Source organism: Odontesthes bonariensis, chromosome 18 (genome assembly GCF_027942865.1).
Source record: "Odontesthes bonariensis isolate fOdoBon6 chromosome 18, fOdoBon6.hap1, whole genome shotgun sequence".
Classification (NCBI taxonomy): Eukaryota; Metazoa; Chordata; class Actinopteri; order Atheriniformes; family Atherinopsidae; genus Odontesthes; species Odontesthes bonariensis.
Window position 1 is genome coordinate 26410724 of NC_134523.1, and position 23004 is coordinate 26433727.

Here is a 23004-nt window from a genome sequence, read left to right on the forward strand (position 1 = left end):
TTCTATGTTTTTTTCTTATTGAATTAAAGCAATACTTGCTCACAATTAAACCTTCAACTCATCATAAAGCAAAAACAACAATATGGGCTTGTTCCCAACTTGGGATTATGGACAAACTGTTGTCCTAAATCTTTGTGTTTTTTGGGGGTTTTTTTTACACGAGACTCCTTGGCACATATGTCAGTTTGTTCAATAGTTTTCTTTTTGCAAGAGTTTTGTGATTGTCATTCTCTTATTATTATTATTCTTATCCTTATGCTCCCCTTGGCTGGCTTTTTTTTTTTTTGATGTTATGTACACATTTATATGTCGTTATTAGGGCTGACGGCAAATAATCGATTGGTCGTTGGTCGACCAAAAAAATTACCAGTCGACCAAATTCCATTGGTTGATTGGTCGCAGGGAAAAAAAAAAAAGCCGCGTCTCGTCAAAGGGCTTCCGGGACTTTTAATTTGAAGGGCGTGACAAAGGAAGACGTCAAACAAATCAAAACGGTAAATTCGTGTCACAAGGACAGAACGATCAGCGTCCTGGGGTAACGTCCAAGGAGTTCGTTGCGCAGGGCACACTTTGCAGCTGTGCATCAATGCAGCTCTTAAGAAAGATCCCATTTGCCGTGTCATAGCAGCTGCCGGCCCAGACGTCTTGTTGGACATTTTAAGAAAAGTGCCAAGGCTACAGCGGCTCTCACTGAAAAACAAATACAACAGAACTTCGTTGAACACAAACTCATCCAGGATGTCTCCACGAGACGGAACTCCACTCACTGCATGTTGGAGCGCCTTCTGGAACAGAGGTGGCCGGTCACCGCTGTACTTTCCGACCCCGTTACCACACACAGATCACGGCCGCGCTGTCATCCTCGCGCAGCAACAGGTGTCTTTTCATGTTTATGAGCATGGGCAGCGTGGCAGAGAGAGATGCATTAACATCTTGTGAAACCAACTCGGTAAGTGTGACCATCGGCTTCAGCACCGACACTATGTCTTCTGTTATCCTCCATTGGACCGTGGTGAGATCCAAATCGCGGTCAGAATGTTCAAAGTCCGCCTGTCTTTCTGATTATTTTTGTGACACATTCAGAATGTCAAAATCTGATATAATTTGCCCGTGTAAAGAGAGGGCAGACTTGAAGCACCCGGCTTGTGCGCTTGTAAAATTCTGCTTGTCAGCCAATGGTCACTAACGTCGGGTTTTTTCTCATTCTCCGACTGAGAGAAGAACTGAGCAGTCAATTGATTTTTGTGTAGGCTATAGGCCTAGTGTTTAGATGAACCAGGAAACATTTTGTTAGTCACATAAGGTTACTCCCGGCCTTAGTGGCAAATGCGCATAGATGCGGCAGCCGGGCATTAAAGGTATTTTCAACATTAAGCCTCTTTTCTGAGTCGTCTGCAATGTTTTAGAACCCCCCTCACCGCTTTTTTGATGTTTACTGCTGTCTCCGGTATTTGCCTAATTTTGATTCTTCTCAACCTGCTTCAGAACAGCAAGTCATGCGCATGTCTACAAAGGTCCGTTCGCCACGAAATTTGATATGGATTACCAGTGCACACCAGTAACCACTCCGGTGAGTTGATTATTTTGAAAACGAACGTTTATGGTGCTTTTACGGACCTTTGTAGACATGCGCATGACTTGCCGTTCTGAAGCAGGTTGAGAAGAATCAAAATTAGGACGACTCAGAAAAGAGGCTTAATGTTGAAAATACCGGAGTTCTCCTTTAAAGGTAAATGTTTTTTGTTTTTTTTGGGGGGGGGAGGGGGGCGATTAGTCGATTAATAGGAGTAAATGACGACCACTGGTCGACCAACAAAATCCTTGGTCGTGGACAGCCAGTCGTTATTCTTCTTTGTTGCAAATAAAGTTCTTGAATTGCGACTTTTAAAGAAATACCAATTCTGTGACTTTTTTTTTAACAGCACATTGTAGTATAAGGCAATTATTAGCGCATATGTATGCCTATTAATCTTCACAGTCGGGGTTCACTGGTAATATGACATTGAGTCATTTGTTGCACACAATGGTTCATGATAGCCTGATACCGTTAGCTTCTAAACATGTGCTAAACAAGTGTTCTTACCTGCGGTGCTGGCACAGCACCACTCTTCAAAACACGTATCTTCTTCTGTCCTGGGCGTGTAGAGACATAATCGTCCTTGCTGAATTGTGCACTACACACACGAAACTTTTTCATCCTCGCCCCAGGGATTCCCAAATTATAGCATATAGCCTGAAGCCAAAGTTTCCTTACAGGAATGTCCATTATGGGAAATTTGTGAAATGTAAACGGTGGCAGGTTTTTGTTACTACAGCCCGGAAAATCACAAGTCCGAACCATTTTTATATATCTTCCGGTATAACAATATACTTATCACAAGCTAACTCTGGCAGCGGTCTCATCCGAGAAGTAAACACCGTGAAACAGGTGATGGAAAGGTGCGCGGCGGGCGGCAGCGCGTAGTAATACCAACGGTTTTGTGATGCAAATGTTTTACTCTTTTGAACGCATGTGGTTTTGAGAAGCAAAACGCTTTTTTTTGTGTGACCCCAGCAAACTAGCCTGACTACCATCGTCAACACCAAAACGAGGCTGGAACTAGATACTGCAACTATGGGATGCCATACAGCTTCATGTCAAAAGAGGCGAACTATCCCTTTAATAGATTTGGTGTTTACACCACAGGGGATTTATTTTGTGACGCTATCAAACTGTATAAACTTCAGAGACTAAAACCAGGTGTGACATAATACAACAGAACAAACTCATGAATAGAATTCAATTTAAACAGGTTTCTAAAAAACCATCAATATTTATGGTTTGGCAGATGCTTTCAGCCAAAAAAAAATAATCTTCCGTGGCTTACCCCAATGTCTTCCTCGTCTTGCGTAGGACCCAAGAGCGTCGGTACAACTGTCCTTCTCAAATACAACTTTTTTGGAGACTGTACTCTGTCCCTTTGCCTTGTCGACTGTACATAGTCCTCAAATAGAAAGTGCAAGGCGCAAACACGATGGTCAGCTTCTTGCAGAACATTTACGGGTGTATTCGTGTCGAAGCCGAGAAAAGAGAGCCACAACTTTAAACGTGCAGGATCCCGGATCGGAAGTCTATGGCAGCTCCTTCTCCCTGGAACTTTTCCACAGCCCCTCACTGCACAAACTCGTCCCATGTTCGCAAAAAAAATATTTACAAAGACTAAGAAAGAATACAAAGAAATAATACGACAACAAAAAAAGAAATAATACTGCTCATTTCTCTCGCGAGATTTGGGAACTCGTTAACAACCTAACTTTACAACAAGGCTAGTTTAAGCACAATCACAGCAGATGTGCAGGTATAAGACAAACAACTATGGCACAACATGTGCAAAACCCCCCACAAATGAGCAATTACATATGTGCTTAGGCAATATTTAGTGTTATTTTCCGTGTTTTCTTACAACGCGACATAAGTTAGCATGCTACATGCTACAGCATGAAGTGGCTGCACAAACTACAGCGGTCCGGAGTTAGTTTGCAGATTACAGATCTGCTTCTCTTGTCTGAGCCACTTTATTTGGTTTGGCCGCGAAGATTGCGTGTTAGTTCCAGGATCTGCAAGTAAACAAAAGGACAACGAGCTCACCGCCTGCTAGGCTAACGCTAGCCCGCACACTGCTTCTCTGTGAGTGTTAGCTCACCTTTACATCAGCTAACAACAAACAGCTTGACTAATTTACTCATCTGTCTGCTGGATTTCTTGTGTAAATGTAAATAAAAGACCGTGCAGCCATGACAGCGTGAGGAAATTTACCGCGCCAGCAGCTTGGACGGATGGCACTTCATTGGTGGCCTGATGCTGGTGTCCGCCGTTGGTTTCAGTTGTCGCCATGTTTGCATCAAAATCAAGATGGTCAGAGTTCCCAAAAAATACGGAATGGAGTCCTTTTTAGTAGTCTATAAAACCGTAAAAATACTTTCCATACATCCCTTTACAACATATTTTGCAGCCAGTCGTCTTATTCGTCTCTGACTTTAAGAAACGACGCTTTAGCGCCCCCAGCTGGATCGGAGGGTGGATTGGATTTTCCTGAAATGGTGTCATGCCGCTCCAAAATTACTTCCCTAACTCTACTGTTTTAGTTTTTTTTTTATAAAGATCAACAACAAGACACGAAACCATTTGTTTACCAGCTGAATATTGACTTTGTGAAATACACTCCCAAATAGCTGCCATCTCCCCAGGTTCTTTACCTGACATCATCCCCTTATCATCAACGGTGGTGGAAATGTGCTAGTTTTCTTCAGCCAGTCATCTTTCTGTTTCATCCAACCATCCACAGTCCATGAATGCTTCTCTTCAGCCCGCTGTGGCCTGTTTTTTTTTTCTCTTTAGGTTTAACTTTGACTTTTCTGGATGAAAATCCCATTTCCTTCAGCTGGTTTCTTACAGTTCGCTCACCAACACCGACTCCTACTTCTATCCATCAGTTTTCATTTGCATTTGTACGTTTCCTCTTTAAATCTGTTCATATTTAGAATTTTGAGTTACCAAAAATGTCTGACTTATTAGCTCTAAACGTTTACTCCCTCTAAATTTGTGGTTTCTAACATGAGAAAGAGGAGAAAATGTTCACTTTGTATCCTCTGAGACAGTTTCTGTTAAAAGTTATTCTTTTCTTTTTCTCCGTCACTGGTCGAAATGGGCTTCTGTAAATCAAACATGAACAACATGAATTCAAAGCTTCTTCTTGATCAGAAAATTTTTCACCGTCACATTCCCCGGTTTTAACACATTTTTCAAACTTGTGAGACTAAAACAGAATCTTTACCATTTCTTCTTTTAAAGACCACCTTTCTCTTCATGTTGAATTGTGGATTTAATCTCTGCTTAACTTTTGTGATTTTCTTTGAATTTCTGTCTTCCGTTTTGCTTCTTTTAACTCTGATATGAGCTGGAATCCATCCTAAGATCAACATACCTTCTGATATTCGCTGGAGGAATTCGTCAGTTTGTTTGGGTTAAATGTCGTTAATCGTTTCGTATTTTGTTAAATTTTTCTCCGTTCATATGTAAATGTTTATGTCCGTGATCCTGTGTGACCCAGATTCTTTCCCTCCGGATCTCCCTTTTCCCAGAAATGAACACGTTTCTGGGGCAAAATGTGCAAATCAACCTCACAAAAACAGCTAAAGACCTTGTGAAGATGTGTCTGAAACCGATAAAATAATATCATAATCAAGCCTCCATAAAAAAAAGTCAGACAAGGAGACAAAGATGCAAATTTTTTTAGAGACATGAAACTATAACTTAAGGTAAAGTTACGTTTTTTTTGTTTGTTTTTGTTTTTTTAAACCTGGGGGGTATTCCTAGAAAGTAGCTAAAGAAAGCCAGGCTATAGCCGGAAAGCGTCGCTTGAACTCGCGCCATCTCCCATTTAAAGGGGAACTCCGGGGCATTTGAAGCGCATTCCCATTGCTAGAGGTTGTCAAATACTGACAGTAGGACACAGACCGGTGCAAATCGGCGCTCCCTGTGCTGCGATTGCGCTGTTTGCGCAGCCTGTCATGGTAGCCAAATCCGTGGTCAATGGGCAAATTCTAAACCTTCCACGTAAAACAACAACTTGCACACTGCAGAAACGTCACACCACTTTATAAACCATCCGACAATAAAGTCACAAGCCTTACCATCAAAACCATATGCATGGTTCTCACATTACTGGCATGGGGACGTTACAAAACAACTTTATAAACAGCATGTAACTCACCGGTTGTTGGTATGCTCGCGCATGTGAAAGCCCAAAGGAGTCAATGGACGATACTCCCATATCCAAAGCAATTATCTTCTCTAGAAAAACTGCGTTCAAGTATTTAAAACATTACAACAATATTACTGGGCATGTATTGTTGTAATGTTTTAAATACTTGAACGCAGTTTTTCTAGAGAAGATAATTGTTTTGTATATGGGAGTATTGTCCAGTTCATGCAACGTGTTAGAAATGTGTTTTTTACGTTTATATTCAGTGGGGTGCCATGACCTAAACATGTGGAAAGTTATAAATCATCTCTGTCTATTTAGCCTTCTTACACTTGCTCTGACTTAAACTGCTACTGTGTCAATGCTAAATTATGAAAAGAAGTTCTAACTCAAAGGTCACAACAATAAGGATCAAAGGAAATATGTGTCCCTGTACAGGTCCCTCACTGTGTCAGGAGAAACTGAGTCCTTTCAGGCACTAGAACTCAATGAAGAAAAGACTTGAGCCTGAAAAGTTGTCCACAAGACAAAATGTATAAAATATGAAGTATACTATTAATTTAAGATGGCTCTGTCAGAAGTCAGCCATGGTGCCTGAGAACTTTAAGCAATGAACCTGTATTTAATTTGGCCAAAGGTCATTTCTATCCGTGCCCTTGTTTTAGCATGTGCATGGTGGAATGTCCTCTCCGCCCTTGTTCCTGGATCAGGATATGGCGTGAGGAGGTACGGCCAGCATGCATAGTCTCTGTCCCCAAGCAGGACACCATTGAACTCTCCTGCAGAATAAGAGAAATGTTGGATGGATATACATGTGTTAAGACTTGGCAATTTGATGCAATTTGTGCCTTATATGGCTATCTATAATAAAGTATGACGAGCACTTTAAATTCCTTAAGATGACCTCTACACCTGACCTCTCATTACATTACCAAAATTCTGCCTATGCTACACCTTACTTCAAAAGTACACTCCTTCAGGTAAGTAAAATTCTTGCACCTTGTGCAAACCTCTGTGCCAGTGAGGATGCTCGGAAGATCCTAGAATCATGAACTGATCCCGGCCAATTAGCCTCAATGTTGGAAATGAAATGACCTCCGTCACAGATCATCTGTATGCTCGGAGGATAGGAGTCAATGATGAGCTTTCACAGGGCATAAATGTAACATTGCTCAGCATTACTCAAAGGGGTTGATGTGGTATTTTTCAAAGTGAGAAATCCAGTTCAGAGTCTATGGACAATTATCCCCAAGTGTACCTGTACATTTAGGATATGGAAAAATGTTCGGTTTACATAGTCAGCCTCCACGGGTCCAGCAGGGGCCTGGACAATGTGACAATGTTTAAATCCAGACTGAAAACAGTTCTATTTAGATGTGCATAAGACACCTGAAAGTATTTATCTGCACTCTTCACTTTTAAATTAATTAATTAATTAATGATTTTTTTGGAATGATTTTATTGCCTTCTTGTGATTTTATGTAGCTGTAAAGCACTTTGAATTGCCTTGTGTACGAATTTTGATCTACAAATTGCCTTGCCTTGGATGCGTACATGGGTACAGTGTAGTGCACCGATAACATTAGGGAAGCCTGAGGGAGATGATTAACTTAATGCAAATACTTAATTCAGTAGGTTGTTTTACATTATCGGATACTGTAAATGTGAAGCAGCAGCCTGAAAGGACAGAGGTCCGTCCGTCCGTCCGTCCGTCCGTCCCCCCAATACTGACACTCTCCCTCTGTTCAAGTCTTAACTCAAAACCCATCCGTTTAACTTTGCTTACCTCCATTTATTGCTCCGTTCTGTGTATTTTTAATATGGTATGATGTTTTAATTCCTGCGTTTTATCTAATATCTTGTTTGTACAGTGTCCTTGACTGTTTTGAAAGGAGCTTTCAATAATTTGTATCATTAACATTATTACCTGTCCCCCATTTTTCTGAGTCGGGTCCTACGTGGGTGTAGATCGGATGTTTGTTAGGTATTGATTAGTTTTAATGAATACCATGTTCTCTCTCATTTAATTCCATGTTCAATACGTGTGTATAGTTGCGTTTCTTTAGTTGCACTGGCACCGACTGATTGATTTTTCGAGACAGTGAAAGTGGTGATATGATAACCACAGTTTTTGTTTCGTTTTTTAGACAAGACATGAGTTGCGGGAGCGCAGAATTCTAGGTGAACATTTCTTTCCGGAGTCTGTTTCAGCCGTTCGGACATTTTTTGAGATGCAGCTAAGCTAAGCCTCAACTTTAGCCTGCCCGGTAGCAGGCTAGTTCAGCAGCATAAATTACCATGGTTACTCAGCGGGCGTTCAAATAAGCCACCTTTATGGAACGGAACTCTCGCTAAATTTAGCCAGAAGTAGCGAAATAAGCCAGGCTTTCCGCTAAGCCAGCTTCTAGGAATACCCCCCTGGACCTTATTTCTAGCTGAATATACGTTCATTTACTCATTGATAACGTTTTGAAGTCGTTCGGACGCTATTTACACTACACTGCAATGCAGCCTCTAAATAAGGCACGAAACTCCTTTCACCAATACTTTAATACGAATCGCCAGTACTATTCCCCCTGTAATCTTTCAATATTTATTTTTCTATAAAAGATAGCCCACACTGCAATAATTTATTTTCTTTCAATTTTTACGATATGTGGAGGTGTGAATATGTGAAGTAAAAAAAAAAAAACACAAACTGTTTACTTTTGAGTATGTCATTGTTCTGTCTATGTGACAAGTTTAAATATATTTAAAACATTTTTTTAAAACTATTCCCCCTGTGAGTTCAGAGTTGCTTGTTGTTGTTATGGGGGGGGCTTTCTACACACGCGTCAACTGGGATGACGTTATCAACGCGCGCCGCTGCAGCACAGCTCATTCACTCCCTGCTCTGTGACAGTCGGCTGTCTTTACACGGAGTTTGCTGCTGCTGGTTTTGTGCAACATGGCAGAATATTTATCGGATTTTGAGGATGTGGACGACTTTTAATACGATGGACTTCTTTACCGTTTTGAGCCAGAGTACACGGATGAGGAGCTCCCGGAAAGGAGGCTGTAGAACAACAACAAACAGTCCGCGAATCAATGAATGCATTACCTCCGCTGTGTCTGTTGTGCCTTCTACAACCATCGGGATGGCATTCTTCCTGAGGATCACACGCCGTCCTTTCACGCCTTCTTTCTGTGGCTTTGGGGGGGAAAAGTCTTCCGGAGCGAAGTGAGCGCCGCAAACCCGATGATCCGCACGCTTTAACGCTTCCACTGCGGTACCCGGGTCCATTTTTAGCGCAACTAGCCAGCGCTTCAGTAAATGCAGGTCGTGCAAAGGAAGCCTGTGGAAGCTGAACTTTATCCAATTAGTCATTTTGTTTGGACAATTTGGAAATACGCAAAAACGAACAATGTTGCCAGCAGCAGTAGCAAATTCCTTGTAAAGATAGTCGATGCTACGGCGGCGTGGGTCGATGACGTCATTAGACAAGTGTGTAGAACGCAACGGCGCCCGGTTCCACCAGTCGCACATATATCTGGGTGGGTGTTGCTCCCCAATCCTGCCATAAACTCGATCCCGTTTCAATTATTCCCGCCCTATGACGATGAATGACACATAAACCAATGAAAAATGACAACTCTTCTATTTTAATTCAAATCAAACAAGCACACCAATCAAATACATGCATTATGTACAGCACAGCCAATTACATTGTTTCATTATGGTCACCTCCTCTTCCTACACATCCACAAAGACTTGAACTGATATAGCCTGGATCTCAGCAAAATACTCCACAACTTCTGCTTTGTGGGTGAGCGAAGGGGGGGATTACTTTGGTCAAATCTGAGGAGAAGAATATGCCAATTAAACTCATTAAATCCTGTAAACCAGTGTTTCTCAATTCCGGTCCTCAAGTGCCACTGCCCTGCATGTTTTCAATGTTTCCCTCCTCCAGCACACCTGATTCAAATGATCAACTCAGTGCAGTGGCCTGATCAGGAGCCATTCATTTGAATCGGGTGTGCTGGAAGAGGGAAACATCGAAAACATGCAGGGCAGTGGTACTTGAGGACCGGAATTGAGAAACACTGCTGTAAACAGCTCCAAACTACACAAATGGCACATGTTAATGTTGCTCTAGCCTTATAATGTATTATTGTTGTGTTACAAGCGTTTTAGAAATAAATATTTTCAGTTATTTTAAAAAAAAAAAAAAAGAGTGTTCTTAATTGGCTTCTCACCTGCCTTTCTGCCCGTTGCTCCGCATCTGCTGTCCACGTGAGTAGCGCATGCTGTGGTGACGTCAGTGACTGCTTGTTATCCAGTTTATGAAATTTATTATTGAAATGAGGGATCGTTCTTTGTGTTATTTTCTCTCAAAGTAAAATTTGTTGTTAACCACATAACTTGAATCGTTTTCTTGACTCGCCATCTCCCGTGTAAGAAGACTGGGCTACTCTTTTATTTACTCGTTTAGGTCAGAGATCACGTGACTTGGCAGCATACACGTGATCCAGGAGTTCACGTGCACAGTGGAAAATGAGGCTGTGTTCGAAACCGCATACTTCTCCTACTGCTCCTGCTACTCATACTAACTTTTTGAGTTAGAAGTTCCCGGATGCATACTAAGCCCCTTTCACACTGCGACCCGCTATCTTAGCGGGTCCAAATTGCACCTTCGACCCGCGTCGAGGAATGTGAACGCTTGGCGTGTTGGTGACCCGTGTCGCCTGAAGCCGAGTTCAGGGGGCGTTGCCTAGTGGCAGAGCGTCATACGCAACACATAAAATGCTGGGCGTGTACAATGACGTAGGCACAAGCCATGCGCCGGAGGTAGGGTGAAATACACCTGTCTGCATCAAATTTTTCAAACAAACGATGGCGGGACACCTTGAGAACTCATTTTTGCAATGCAGTTCATGGAGATGTTACTTTACGGTGCGTCTTGCTGCGTGGGAAACCGCGCTCTCCCATCTTTCTCGCCAGCCCTTCCAGCAGAGGTCCATCTTTCACCGTCCCCGAAATGTGGCGGAAAATAACGTCCTCTGCTCGGGGGCTGAGGAGCTCGCGGACCTCCTTGTCTCACCAGTTGGCCATATTAAAAAATGTCTCCAACTTGATGTAGGCTAAAACAGAGTAAAACTTGTCCTCACCTGTCGCTGTTGTTCTGAATCAGCTGTCCATTCTGTCTTTTAAACTCCTCACGTCACGCCCACGTCCGACCCGCGTCGATTGTGTTCACATCAAACTCGGCTCGGCAAAAAGACTAGGGTCCGACGCGGGTCGAAAGGCGAGTCGAGTTGACGCGGCAGCCCGGGTCGGCAGTGTGAACACAACAGCGGACACGCTAAATTCGCGAATTAAACGCGGGTTATTCGGCAGTGTGAAAGGGGCTCTAGATTCGCCGAAATGTTATGTATCAAAAGTGAAACCCAATTTTTGTGCTTTCATGATAGAACTCCAGATGTATTTCAAGTCAATTTCCTCCTCTAATAACAAGAAAGCTATCAAAACTACAAATCTAGTCTCCCACTTTGAAATCTTTAACTCAGTGTAATCCTCATTGTTCATGTCCCCTGGTATATTCTCTCTCTCTATCTTTCTCTCTCTCTCCATTTATTATTTAAACTACTTATGTAAGTATTTATTTTGGTATGCTTATTTGTTCCTCATTTATTATTAATGATACTTGTCATGTTTTTGCACTGTTTTTGTATATTGTAAAGCAAAATAAAGTTGTATTGAAAAAGAAAAAAAAGTATGAGGTTACTACTCGTACTCAAATTACCCAAGATGCAACGTAATGTGACGTCACCCATCGTCATTTCCTTGCCGCGAACAGGAAATATGGAGACGCAACAATACAAATGTGATTTATTTATAATTATATGAAATAATGAATGCTATGAAATAACTATATTGTTTATAATGGGATGCATTTAACTTATTTATTTATTAAACTTTATTAAATAATTCAATTCACAACGACTTTGTTGCTCAATGATGCACATTTTTCACTCCACTTTTCAGGCAGTGGGGTATGTTATATTGCGTTGTTCCATTAGCTAGCTGTCTTTAGATTTATAGGGAAACAAAGTAAACTTACATCTGAGAGCAATCCTAAGTCCATTGCGAGCATGATGTACCGAAGGCGGCGGGCCGACCTTCGTCTCAGAGCGGACCAAACTCTCCGCGAAGGCATTTGAACGGTTAAATTCAAAAACGGCACGAGAGCAGTCAAAACTGCAGTTTCAAGCTAGCTGCAGCGAGGGTAGGGTCACTTCCTGTTTTCAAAACAAAAGCACCAATTGTATCGTAATGGCTTTCCCTGTGATAAAAGGCAACGGGTATTTTATTTTGTGAAAATAACCGGAAGTGCTTTGCTCACTGCGGCTAGCTTTAGTAGCGCCGAATTCGTCGAACAAAATCGTAAATAGCCGGTATTTTTTCAGATTTTCAACACGTTGGGGATCTAAATTACTACTTTATCGCATGAAAATGTTTAAATATTGCTAAAGTTTACAGAGTTGATAGCTTAAGCGAAATCAGCTTCAGGCCGGCTGATTTCGGCTCGGGCAGGAGCGAAATGCATTGTGGGTAAATGCTCTGCATACTGTCTGATCTATGAGTATGCTGAATGAAAGTATGCAGTTTTCAAGTATGTATTATGTACAGTGGCGGCTCCTGACATTTTTTTTAGGTAGTGCAATTTCCCCCCGTTATGTCCATAATTACCATAAAAGTCCATAGGACTGAGGTATATTTGTCTAGGTAGCAAGACCATTTTCCTAACTTGTTTGTGCCTATAAATTCAGATATCAGATATCAATTTTAGGCAATATCTCTTTTGTCCACTAGATGGCAACACTGAACTAGTTAAAAGTGTCAAACTAGGGATTCCATTGTGAAACCTTCAAAGCAAAACATTTGTCAGTTAATAATTTGCCAATCAGTTAATATTACACCTTAACCATTATTAATTATTTTCCTCATATTGTTCCAGGATTCTATGAAATAAGTAAACACATAAGCTCTTAATGATAAGATTCATTCAATTTTCATTCTAAAGAATATAATTAAAATGACAGCATATAAATCCAAGTCAAGTGTTTATTGAAGTTTTGGAAAATATGACTTAGAAAAGCATAACCAATTGTCAAACATGGTTAAGTGCAGCTTACTTATGTGAGATTTCTCTCTTTTTTTAAATATAATACTGCACCATTAACAATGAATGTTTCATTATACATTCTGCTATTATTGTCAACATTATATAAAAGATTTCAATCATTACAAGTCAATGACTGAGCACAAAAGGTTAAGTTATTTAGCTACATCAAATACTACCTGGAAAAATACCAGGGTTGGTGGAGCCCTGGGTTTCATCTTTGCCTCGCAAGGCTAGCTCGAAAGTCCCGCAAAATTCTTCCAAACTTCCTTCTCCGCATTAGTACGACAACTAAAGGGTACTTCTTTCAGAGACACTACCGTATAGTTGCACTCGACACTCGCCATCTTCTTCGTAGAATGTTCATGGTCCCGCGCAACAGACATATGACGAAAGCACGTCGTTTGTGCGAGCACATAAACCCTATTAACTTTAATTGTAGACCTTTTTTGATCGTGTCAGCAGACCATTTTGTCCCCCGTGTACTTGCTTGGCTAAGTTTGTAAAGCTGATTTGTGTTGAAGACTCCTGAAATATTTGCTTCAAGTTGTTTTCTCTGCCTGATAACCTTCCATTTCTCTTTCCTTTCTTTAACAAGAGCCCGCTGGAGTGAGGATACCTGGTTCTTCAAGATGTTCAGTTGTTCTTTGTCCCAGTTTGTAGTGTCCTCGCTGACATTCTCCCTGCCCGCTGTCTCCCTGCTGACCGTCTCACTGCTAGCTGTCTCCCCGCTTACAGCCTTATCAGTGCATGCATTGTCCATCAGATCGAACTGGTCATGGTCAACTTGAATATCTGAAAAAGAATCAGAAGAAAATTTAATTAAATTTATTAGTTTATTTGACAGGGACAATACAATCAGACATAGTTACAAATCAAAGCTTGTAGCTGATGTGATGCATATAGAGTATAGCAACAAGTGCTAATTTACAACTCCTGTCCCTGGTTAGGCTTTTCTATGCTGACACAAAACCTAAAATGAACCTAAAATAGAAACCTAAAAATAAACCTAAAATAGACATTAATTTAGATAAGAACATTAATCTATAAATACAACAGTGCAGTTCAAACTTTCATCTCATTCATTCACTCTCACATTTTTACAAGTGAGTACAGTTTTGGTTTGTTTTAAGCCAACATTTAAGTTTAAAGGTGAACAATTTAAACTCACTGATGGACTTAATATCTGTGGGCAGTGAGTTCCAGAGTTTACAGCTTTTGTAAGAAAAGGCCGACTGTCCAAACGATGTTCTGCACTTAGGGATTGTACAGTTGTGGTGAAAAGAACACACACACTCGTTAAATGTGGAAACATGTATGCAAGCTAACTAGACATGGGTTGAATTGGACACTATCAATTCAGTATTGTTTTCAGACTGCACAGAGAGTGAGAAAGATTTAATGGTATAATATCAGTCATGGTCAGACTTCACGTTTGCAATCGTAAATATTAGTAAAATGAATAATAATGGTGTCAATAATTATTTTGATTAGCCAAAAGCATTGTCACTTTTAGTGGAAATAAATACCTACATATAAAATAAAGCAAGAATTTATAACATCCAATAAATTGATATTTATGTGCATGTTACATTAACTTTGTAGCTGCATTTTGCACTCCTGTCCTTATGGGGATACCTCATTTTCAAATAGACTAACTTCAATCAGTTCTCACTTTGAACACCTTGAACATATTTACCCGTTTGAACTTCAAGAGATGTATGGCTTTCCGTAGAACAATAGGAACTGTCAACATGTATGTGTTCCTGTGCACCAGGACACAGTTCATCTTCTGTCCTGCTGCGCTTGGTGGGTCTCTCGGGGCACTCTGGTGGTGTGAAGATGAACTTGGTTGGGACGGCATTCGGTTTGAGTCTCCTCAGGCCATCTGCTCTGCCACTCTCATACTGTTTTTCATCAAAGTGATCCTAAAAGGAAAATGGCAGTTACTTTTTAATGGAGGTAAATGAATTGCAGATAAAAGAAAAATGCAAATCTGCCTTTATCTTGTATTCTTAACCAGACATCTCTTATTTCACAAACACATGCATGAATAAAACTCTCATTTTAATCAAACTCTCACGAATGCCAAGCTTCGCTGCAGCATCTCGGCTTGCTGCCCGGTGTCAACTCGTTACATTAGCTAGCGAGGCAGAAGCATAGGGCAGAAGCAGACGTCCAGAAAGGAATCAAGGGAGTAAAAAGTAAAATAGCTACACGTAGTTTTAAAATTATTTTTGCACATGTTTACATTCATAAAATGGCCAAAAATGAACATTATAAGCGGATTTCTGGATTACTATAAACAAATTATTTAAACAGCATTTGTATAGAAATGATTCTGTCCCAAGCCTTTTGATCTATATAAGCGGTTGATTACTGTATCCGTGACCACTATAAGCGGTTTCCACTGTATACAGATGAAGAGTTGTTGGCACAAGATGCAGCGAGGATGGCTCAAACCAATGATCCAGAAACGGGAGCTGCTGCTAGGTCACGCATTGGGAGACATGGTGGTGCAGATGTGGACATTGTATTGCACTGACCACAGAGGAAGACACTATGTGCTGCATGGATTGGGATCTCTTACGGCGCGATCCAGATGGGTCACAGAGCAGCGAGTGTTTCACCCAGACAGAGAGGTTCCCCCACATGCTGTACCGGGACGTCTTGGAAGCCTTCTTTTATGTACCAAGAATCAATTGGAAAAAACATCCTAGACCGAATGGGGAAAATCAATATAGTCTGACTCATAACAGTGTGTGACATGGCCACACTGTTCTGATGCATGCTACATTTTGTTTGTGTGCTGAGTAATAGACAACAACTTGACGACGATTAGACAATAATCGGACAACTTGGGGGATGGGCTAGTAATAGTAGGTACATCAGCTGAGCCTTTAGCACACACATCAGACATCCCCTCCTCCGTCACCTTTGCCTACAGAGGCTATCTCAACATCTCCGCAATAACACGAACATGTTTACAGCACAACCAAATTATGAAATGCACACAAACAGTACAGAACCTTTGATTTTTCAATACCATACGCAGAACTCTGTAGATAATCATGCATTTTGTATTAGATAAGCCCCAAAAGCATATCTACTCCACCAGAGTTGTGCGTAAACGAGTTCAAAAGAACGCGTTCATTGAACACGCTCATTTTTTCGTGAACGTTGCACTGAACGCAACACATTTTTTTAATAAAGAACTTGGACATGAATTAGTTCACATTATGTGTCATGGACGACAGACATCACTGTAAATGAACGTTGGAATTTGTTTTCCATTGAAAACTGAGTGACATCTGTTTTCTCTTTTGAAACGCAACGAGAGAAAGTTCCTCCCTCCTGTATCCTCGCTGGTGCCGCTTAAATCATGTATCACCAGAGAGAGAGAGAGAGAGAGAGAGAGAGAGAGAGAGAGAGAGAGAGAGAGAGAGAGAGAGAGAGAGAGAGATGCAATAAAAAAAAAAGGCAAATGGGTAAAAAGAGGATAATAAGAATAATCAGTCCTGGGAAAGAGCCAGAGTCGGGGAAAGGAGAATTAAGTGGCAGTGAAATGGATGACATGGATTCACACCAGGCAAGTAGTAAAACAACGCAAGGACAAAGCAGTGGAACAGTGGAGGCGAGGCCCAGCGAAGGACAGGTAAGACCCACACAAGACAGAGAGGAAGCGAATATTGAGGTTAAAGTCATCTTAAGGTTTGGGGAACAGGGAGGGCTTAAAACCATGAATCCAGTAATTTTGACAAATGTATTAAAGGATAAGACCGGTTTTTTGACATTGGGCCCTTGATTTCACATTATAACATGATGTTCTACTCACCCCTGCTTGTTGTTGGTCATTTGGAGCTGTTCCGAAGATATTCGCGAGGCGTCTGGCGGCTCTCTTGAGATATTCGGCCATGAAACGGTTTCCTATGGGCAAGCTTATACAGGCACAAACTATGCTGTTTATAATTTATTAATTACTCTACACTAGCACTGATAACGTGGAGGTGCGTCGCTTACTTAAAAAAATCCGGGTTACTAATTTTGAATTTTAGCCGAAAGAATAAATAGGCAGCAGGTCTGTGGGCTGTCTGTGGTAGTAGCACCACGAGGACGTCAGTAACACCCACTTTACGACAAAAAAAAATCAAAATTACAGTAACCCGGATTTTTTTAAGTAAGCGACGCACCTCCACGTTATCAGTGCTAATGTACAGTAATTAATAAATTATAAACAGCATAGTTTGTGCCTGTATAAGCTTGCCCATAGGAAACCGTTTCATGGCTGAATATCTCAAGAGAGCAGCCAGACGCCTCTCGAATATCTTCGGAACAGCTCCAAATGTTCAACAACAAGCAGGGGTGAGTAGAACATCATGTTATAATGTGAAATCAAGGGCCCAATGTCAAAAAACCGGTCTTATCCTTTAAAGAAAGAGGTGGGGGATATCATCCGAGGAGTAGTGTTAAATGATGGAAATTTGCTGGTGATATGCAGAGATAAGATGCAAGGCGAGCGTGCAATTGGTCTGAAGACAATAGAGCAACGCAAAGTGGTTAGTACAAGCTATGTGGGAGTGCGTGGCCGACTGCTTAAAGGGGTGATATGGGGAGTTCCACTGGAGATGTCCATGTTGGAGGTGGAGGCCAACCTACAGGGAGGTAGGCTGAGAGGGGTGAAACGTATGCAAGTTTTTTGTGAAGGTGTGAGGAGAGATTATGAAGGTGTCCTGCTGGAATTTGAGGAAGATGTACTGCCATCGAGGGTGTTTTTGGGTCTGATAAGCTATACTGTGCGTGAATATGTGCCCAGGCCGGTAAGGTGCTATAAATGCCAGAGGTTTGGGCACATAGCAAAAATGTGTAATGGAAAGCGCCGGTGCGCAAAATGCAGAAAGGACCATGAATATTCTGAATGCGCGCGTGTGAAGCCGGTGTGTTGCAACTGTGGAGGGGATCGTAGTGTGGCCTTTAGGGGGTGCGAAGAATTAAAAAGGCAGAAGGAGATACAACAGGTGAGAGCACAGCGGATGATCACATATGCGGCGGCGGCTAAGATGGTTAAGCCAGTCAGAGGGGGTGGAGAAGTGACTGAGCGTAGCCAAGGACTCAGGACAGAACCTGATAAGTTACAACAGGAGATCTTAGTCGACTTAAAGAAGTTAGTTACGTTTGTGGTGGCGGTCGTTAACTCAACTATGGAAGTGAAATCTAAAGGCCGGCGCACATCGTTACGATTCGTGTACGATTTTGTCGGCCCGATGACTTCGCATGGGAATCGTAAAGGTGTGCGGTAGCAGCCGACAGATGATTTTGTCGTTTGTCGTTTCATCGGATCAAATCAAACATGTTTGATATTTCCGTACGGATTTTCCTTGTGCCGAATACAATCGTATGTGTGTGCGGTCTCTGTTCCGATGTCATCGCGCAGGATTATTTAAACAGCCAATGGGAATAGCGCACTTAGTCACGTTGGCCGACTACGACACAAACATGGCTGCCTCCAGTTTGAAAGTCACGTGATTTGTGGCTTCCTATTTCGGTCATGTGATAACATTCGGTCCAAAAAAATCGTAGGTTCGCAAGTGTGTGCGGTGGACGTGCGAGCGTGTCAAATACGGTCCGAATGTTATGCCGATCACCCGACAAACGATGCAACGATGACATCGTAAAGGTGTGTGCCGGCCTTTAGTCAGAAAGGACACAAATAATAGTGAAAGCTGCGATGTGTAACCTGGGGCTGAAGGATTTGACGTGGGAAGAGGTAAGTAAGGAGTTGTATTATCAGGCTAGATCAGAGAAGCCAGGTGGATAGGTGTTTCATGTTCTTTGTTCTTCAATGGAACGCTAGGAGCCTGCTCGCTAACGGGCAGGAGTTTAACACACTGACTCCCAAGTCACGTAAAACTACGTTTTTACTGCCCATGAGTTGGCTCCCAAATGGTAAAAATACGATTTTACGGTTTTTTTATGGATTCTGAATCTATACATTCTAATGCACATTCTGTGTGATTTTTGTAATTATGTGATGAACAGAACTGACATAGATGGCAGTCAAAAACTGGTGTCATCATCTGGACATTTTGATCATTACGCCAATGGCTTTGCGTCAACTCAAGAACAATTTTGATAACGCTGCATTGATTGTTGTGCATTTCCGCATTTTGTCCAATCGCACGTGTCGGTTTCCAGAGGGTGGCGGTAAAGTAACATAAACAAACAACAAGAAGGAGAAGAAGACACGCGACAAGTCAGGAGGCGGTCTTATGAACAGGTTAGCTTAGCTTAGCTTTGCAACATGCCGCGATCACGCTTGGAGGGAAAGGGAAGCCGATATCTCAGTTTGTTGTTGATTTTGGTGGATACCCGCCTTGGTTTAGCTAAGGATAGCTCGCTAATGGCGGCACCTAGAGACACGCAGTTTTGACCCACAAAGAGTTTAAAGTCTCAGCTTTCAAACGAGCCATAACATGATTCAGTGGCCCTATCACATAATATGCTGTGACTGTACAAAAAACGTCAAAAAATGGTTTAGAACGCTGGGATTCTTCGACATAATTCCGTAAACACCGCCGGTATTCAATGTGTTAAGAAATTTATTGATGATTTACCTCATAAACCGGATGTGGTGTGTGTCCAGGAGACATGGTTGCGGCCGAACTTGGATTTTAGAATTAGTGGATATGTGGCTGTTAGGTGTGACAGGGAAGAAGGGGGTGGTGGACGGTGTGCCTCGTTTATAAAGGAGGGTGTCTCATTCAAAGAAGTAGGTATAGGTAAGGATCAAGAGTATGTTTCAGTGGAGGTTTGGACAGAAGAGGGTAAGTTAAGTGTTATTAATTACTACAACCCATGTAATGCTCTGGATTTGAATAAACTATTGGCTATTGAGGGTATTGGGGATAGCAGGGTGGTATTATGTGGTGACTTTAACGCACATGGCACTTTATGGGGGGCCACTAGAGACGAGCCGAATGGGAATGTGATGGAACAGTTAATGGAGGAGAAAGGTCTGGTCTGCCTTAATGATGGGCGAGGAACCAGAATTGATGTGTGCACTGGAAATACTTCAGCTTTAGATTTAACGTTGGTGAGTAGCAACATTGCAAGTTTCTGTGAATGGGAGGTGAGGGAGGATTCAACGGTGGGTAGTGACCATTTTCCAGTAGAAAGTAGACTTTTACTGGGGGGGATTGTAACTCAGGGAGGTATTGGTAACAGGTGGATATTTGGTAAGGCTAACTGGAACCTTTTTCAATATGTTGCTGAAATGGAGATAGGGGTAGGGGAGGTTTGGGGTGCAATCAAAAGTATGAGGGGGATTCGTAGAGAACGACAATACCCTGTCCTTAAATTACAAGAGGAAGTTGCAGTGGCTGATGAAGAAAAGGCTGAAATGATAGCCAAGGCCCTGGTTAAAATACACAGCTCTGATAATCTGACAGTCTTGGGCAAGCATGGACGGGAGGAGACAAAAGCGGCTTACCCAGATGTACTTAGATGGAGGGAAGGAAATGGGGGTACAATAGATGCCCTGTTTACCCGTGTGGAGGTGGAAAGGGCTATAGGGAGGTCTGGTAACTCAGCTCAAGGTAAAGATAATGGGCCTCATGCAAGAACATTTTCGTATTTTTATTCTAAATTTCTCTTACTTTTTTCGTAAGAAGGTCTCGTACGAACACGCCACGTCAGATTCAACAAACGCTCTTAACTTCGGGAAAAGTGTGTAAACGACCTGCGTAAATGATGAATCACACCTATGCGTATCTAAGTTCACGTGCACGAGGATAGTAGATTTGCATACTCCACGCCCAAAATTATACCATATAAGGCTGTGCTTCCCCGCTCCTGTGCCATGAAGTGTTGAGTGTTGAGTCATGAGAATGGCATCAAGGCGCAAAAAGAACAACGTTACGGGCTTTGAGATGGAAGTTCTGCTTTCAGAGATCCAAAAAGGAAAATCTGTCATTTTTAGCAGTGTCAGCAGTGGAATTACGGGACCTGCTAAAGCGAAGAAATGGGAAGCAATTAGGAGTGCTGTTAATACCATGTCACCGAAATAAAAAAATAAATGGTTTGATATGAAAATGGCTTAAAAAAAAAGTCTCGCCATGGGTAGGCGATCGATGACTGCAACTAAAGCTGTGCAATCAGTTGTTGCCTCATCATGATGGCTATTTGATGGGGTGGTTAATGAGGGGGGGGGGTCTTCTGGCACCACACCTTCTGGTCTGCCTGGGCTGGTTCAGGTGGAGACCCTCGTTCATGGCAATATTGCGCCATGAACGAGGTATCGAGACACACCCACCTGGCCTTCAGCTCAGTGCGCTCCACGACAGCACGGGTGTTTTGATGCGTATATGTGTCTCATGCTCCAATTATGATTGGCAGTCCAGCCACGGCATGAAAGTCCCTCTTAATCTTAATACTTGTTGGACAGCGGTGTATGGGAATTTGATGTACCATGGGTAATAAACTGATGAGAGTTTTGATGACCAAGGGGAGCGCACGACTCACAGAGGACTGGGACACCCCCGATCTGTCTCCAATCTCCCTCTGAAAGGTTCCAGTGGCCAAAAATCCAAGGGTGCTGAGGACCTGGACATGTGGTGGAATTGGGTTTGATCGGCGTGTTTTTCTCTGGAGTTGTGGCTCTAGCAAGCTGCATATTTGTAGCAGCACAGTCCTTGGGAATCTTAATCGCGATGTCAGCCATTTGTCTGTCCCCACACGGTCTCTTCCAAGAGCCTGACGCACTAAGGCGTCCAAAAGTAGCAAGACAGCCGCTGGTTACGCTTCCCATTGACCTTGTTATATACAGTCAAATTAACTTTCAATTAGTGCATAATTTAAGTCAAACAGAATAATGTCAGCATAATTATGGGGTATAATGTATATTTATTTATGTTTTCTTCAAAGTAATTGAATATACAATCCATTAGTCAAGCAAACTTGATTTGAATAACAGCTGACAATTTTACGAAACTCCTACGACAGGTCTGGATCACTCGTAAATTCTGTTCGTACCTGAAAGAAATACGAAAAGATTGGTGAATGCGCAAATTCTCTTAAATCACTCGTACGGACGATTTAAAGGGGAACTCCGGGGCATTTGAAGCGCAATCCCATTGCTAGAGGTTGTCAAATACTGACAGTAGGACACAGGCTGGTGCAAATCGGCGCTCCCTGTGCGGCGATTGCGCTGTTTGCGCAGCCTGTCATGCTAGCCAAATACGTGGTGGCCAATGGGCAAATTCTAAACCTTCCACGTAAAACAACAACTTGCACACTGCAGAAACGTCACACCACTTTATAAACCATCCGACAATAAAGTCACAAGCCTTACCATCAAAACCATATGCATGGTTCTTACATTACTGGCATGGGGACGTTACAAAACAACTTTATAAACAGCATGTCACTTACCGGTTGTTGGTATGCGCGCGCATGTGAAAGCCCAAAACAGTCAATGGACGATACTCCCATATACAAAGCAATTATCTTCTCTAGAAAAACTGCGTTCAAGTATTTAAAACATTACAACAATACATGCCCAGTAATACCAAGTTAAGGAATTTAAATTATTAGGTGTATGGATGGATTCTAAGTTGATATGGAGAACTCACATTTCGCACACGGTCACAAAATGTAAGGAAGTCTTAAATGTGATGTGGTGTCTACGGGGGATGGATTGGGGGGCCAGTAAATCAGCTTTGAAAAGGATCTATATAGTGTTGATTAGGTCTGTACTGGATTATGGATGTGTGGTTTATGACTCAGCAGCAATATCGACTATAAAAAGTTGGAGGTGATTCAGGCGCAAGCACTGAGGCTGTGCTGCGGTGCTTTTAAGACTTCCCCTGTAGCAGCCCTTCAGGTAGAGGTGGGTGAAATGCCCCTAGCATGGAGAGGTAATAGGCTTGCAGAATTGATGCCTTTCACTCAGATGCGGTTTTCCCCTCTGTGTGGCGTTGTCTGTAACTCCTCCATGGCTGTTTCCATCCGTTACTGTGGACTTCAGTACCCTGGATAGGGTGAGGTCACGCAAGCCACCCACTGACGTAATTCAGCTTGTGGAGGAGAGGTTAAGGCTACGT

The 23004-nt window shown here is 42.2% G+C and overlaps 1 protein-coding gene across 5 annotated transcripts in view; it reads right to left on the minus strand.

Moving 5' to 3' along the window:
• Positions 1-11960, minus strand: part of LOC142368134 (zinc finger MYM-type protein 4-like) — a 49167-nt gene extending 37207 nt beyond the window's left edge. For 2 of the 5 annotated variants that reach the window (XM_075450206.1, XM_075450205.1), the window contains exon 1: positions 2868-3762. In XM_075450206.1, the coding sequence (XP_075306321.1) occupies positions 2868-3173 (306 nt within the window). In that variant the 5' untranslated portion in view covers positions 3174-3762. Of the gene's footprint in view, positions 1-2083; positions 2833-2867; positions 3763-3796; positions 4041-11845 lie in introns of those variants that run through there. The other 3 variants (XM_075450208.1, XM_075450209.1, XM_075450207.1) reach the window with 3 other exon arrangements.
• Between the last annotated feature and the right edge of the window lie 11044 nt (positions 11961-23004).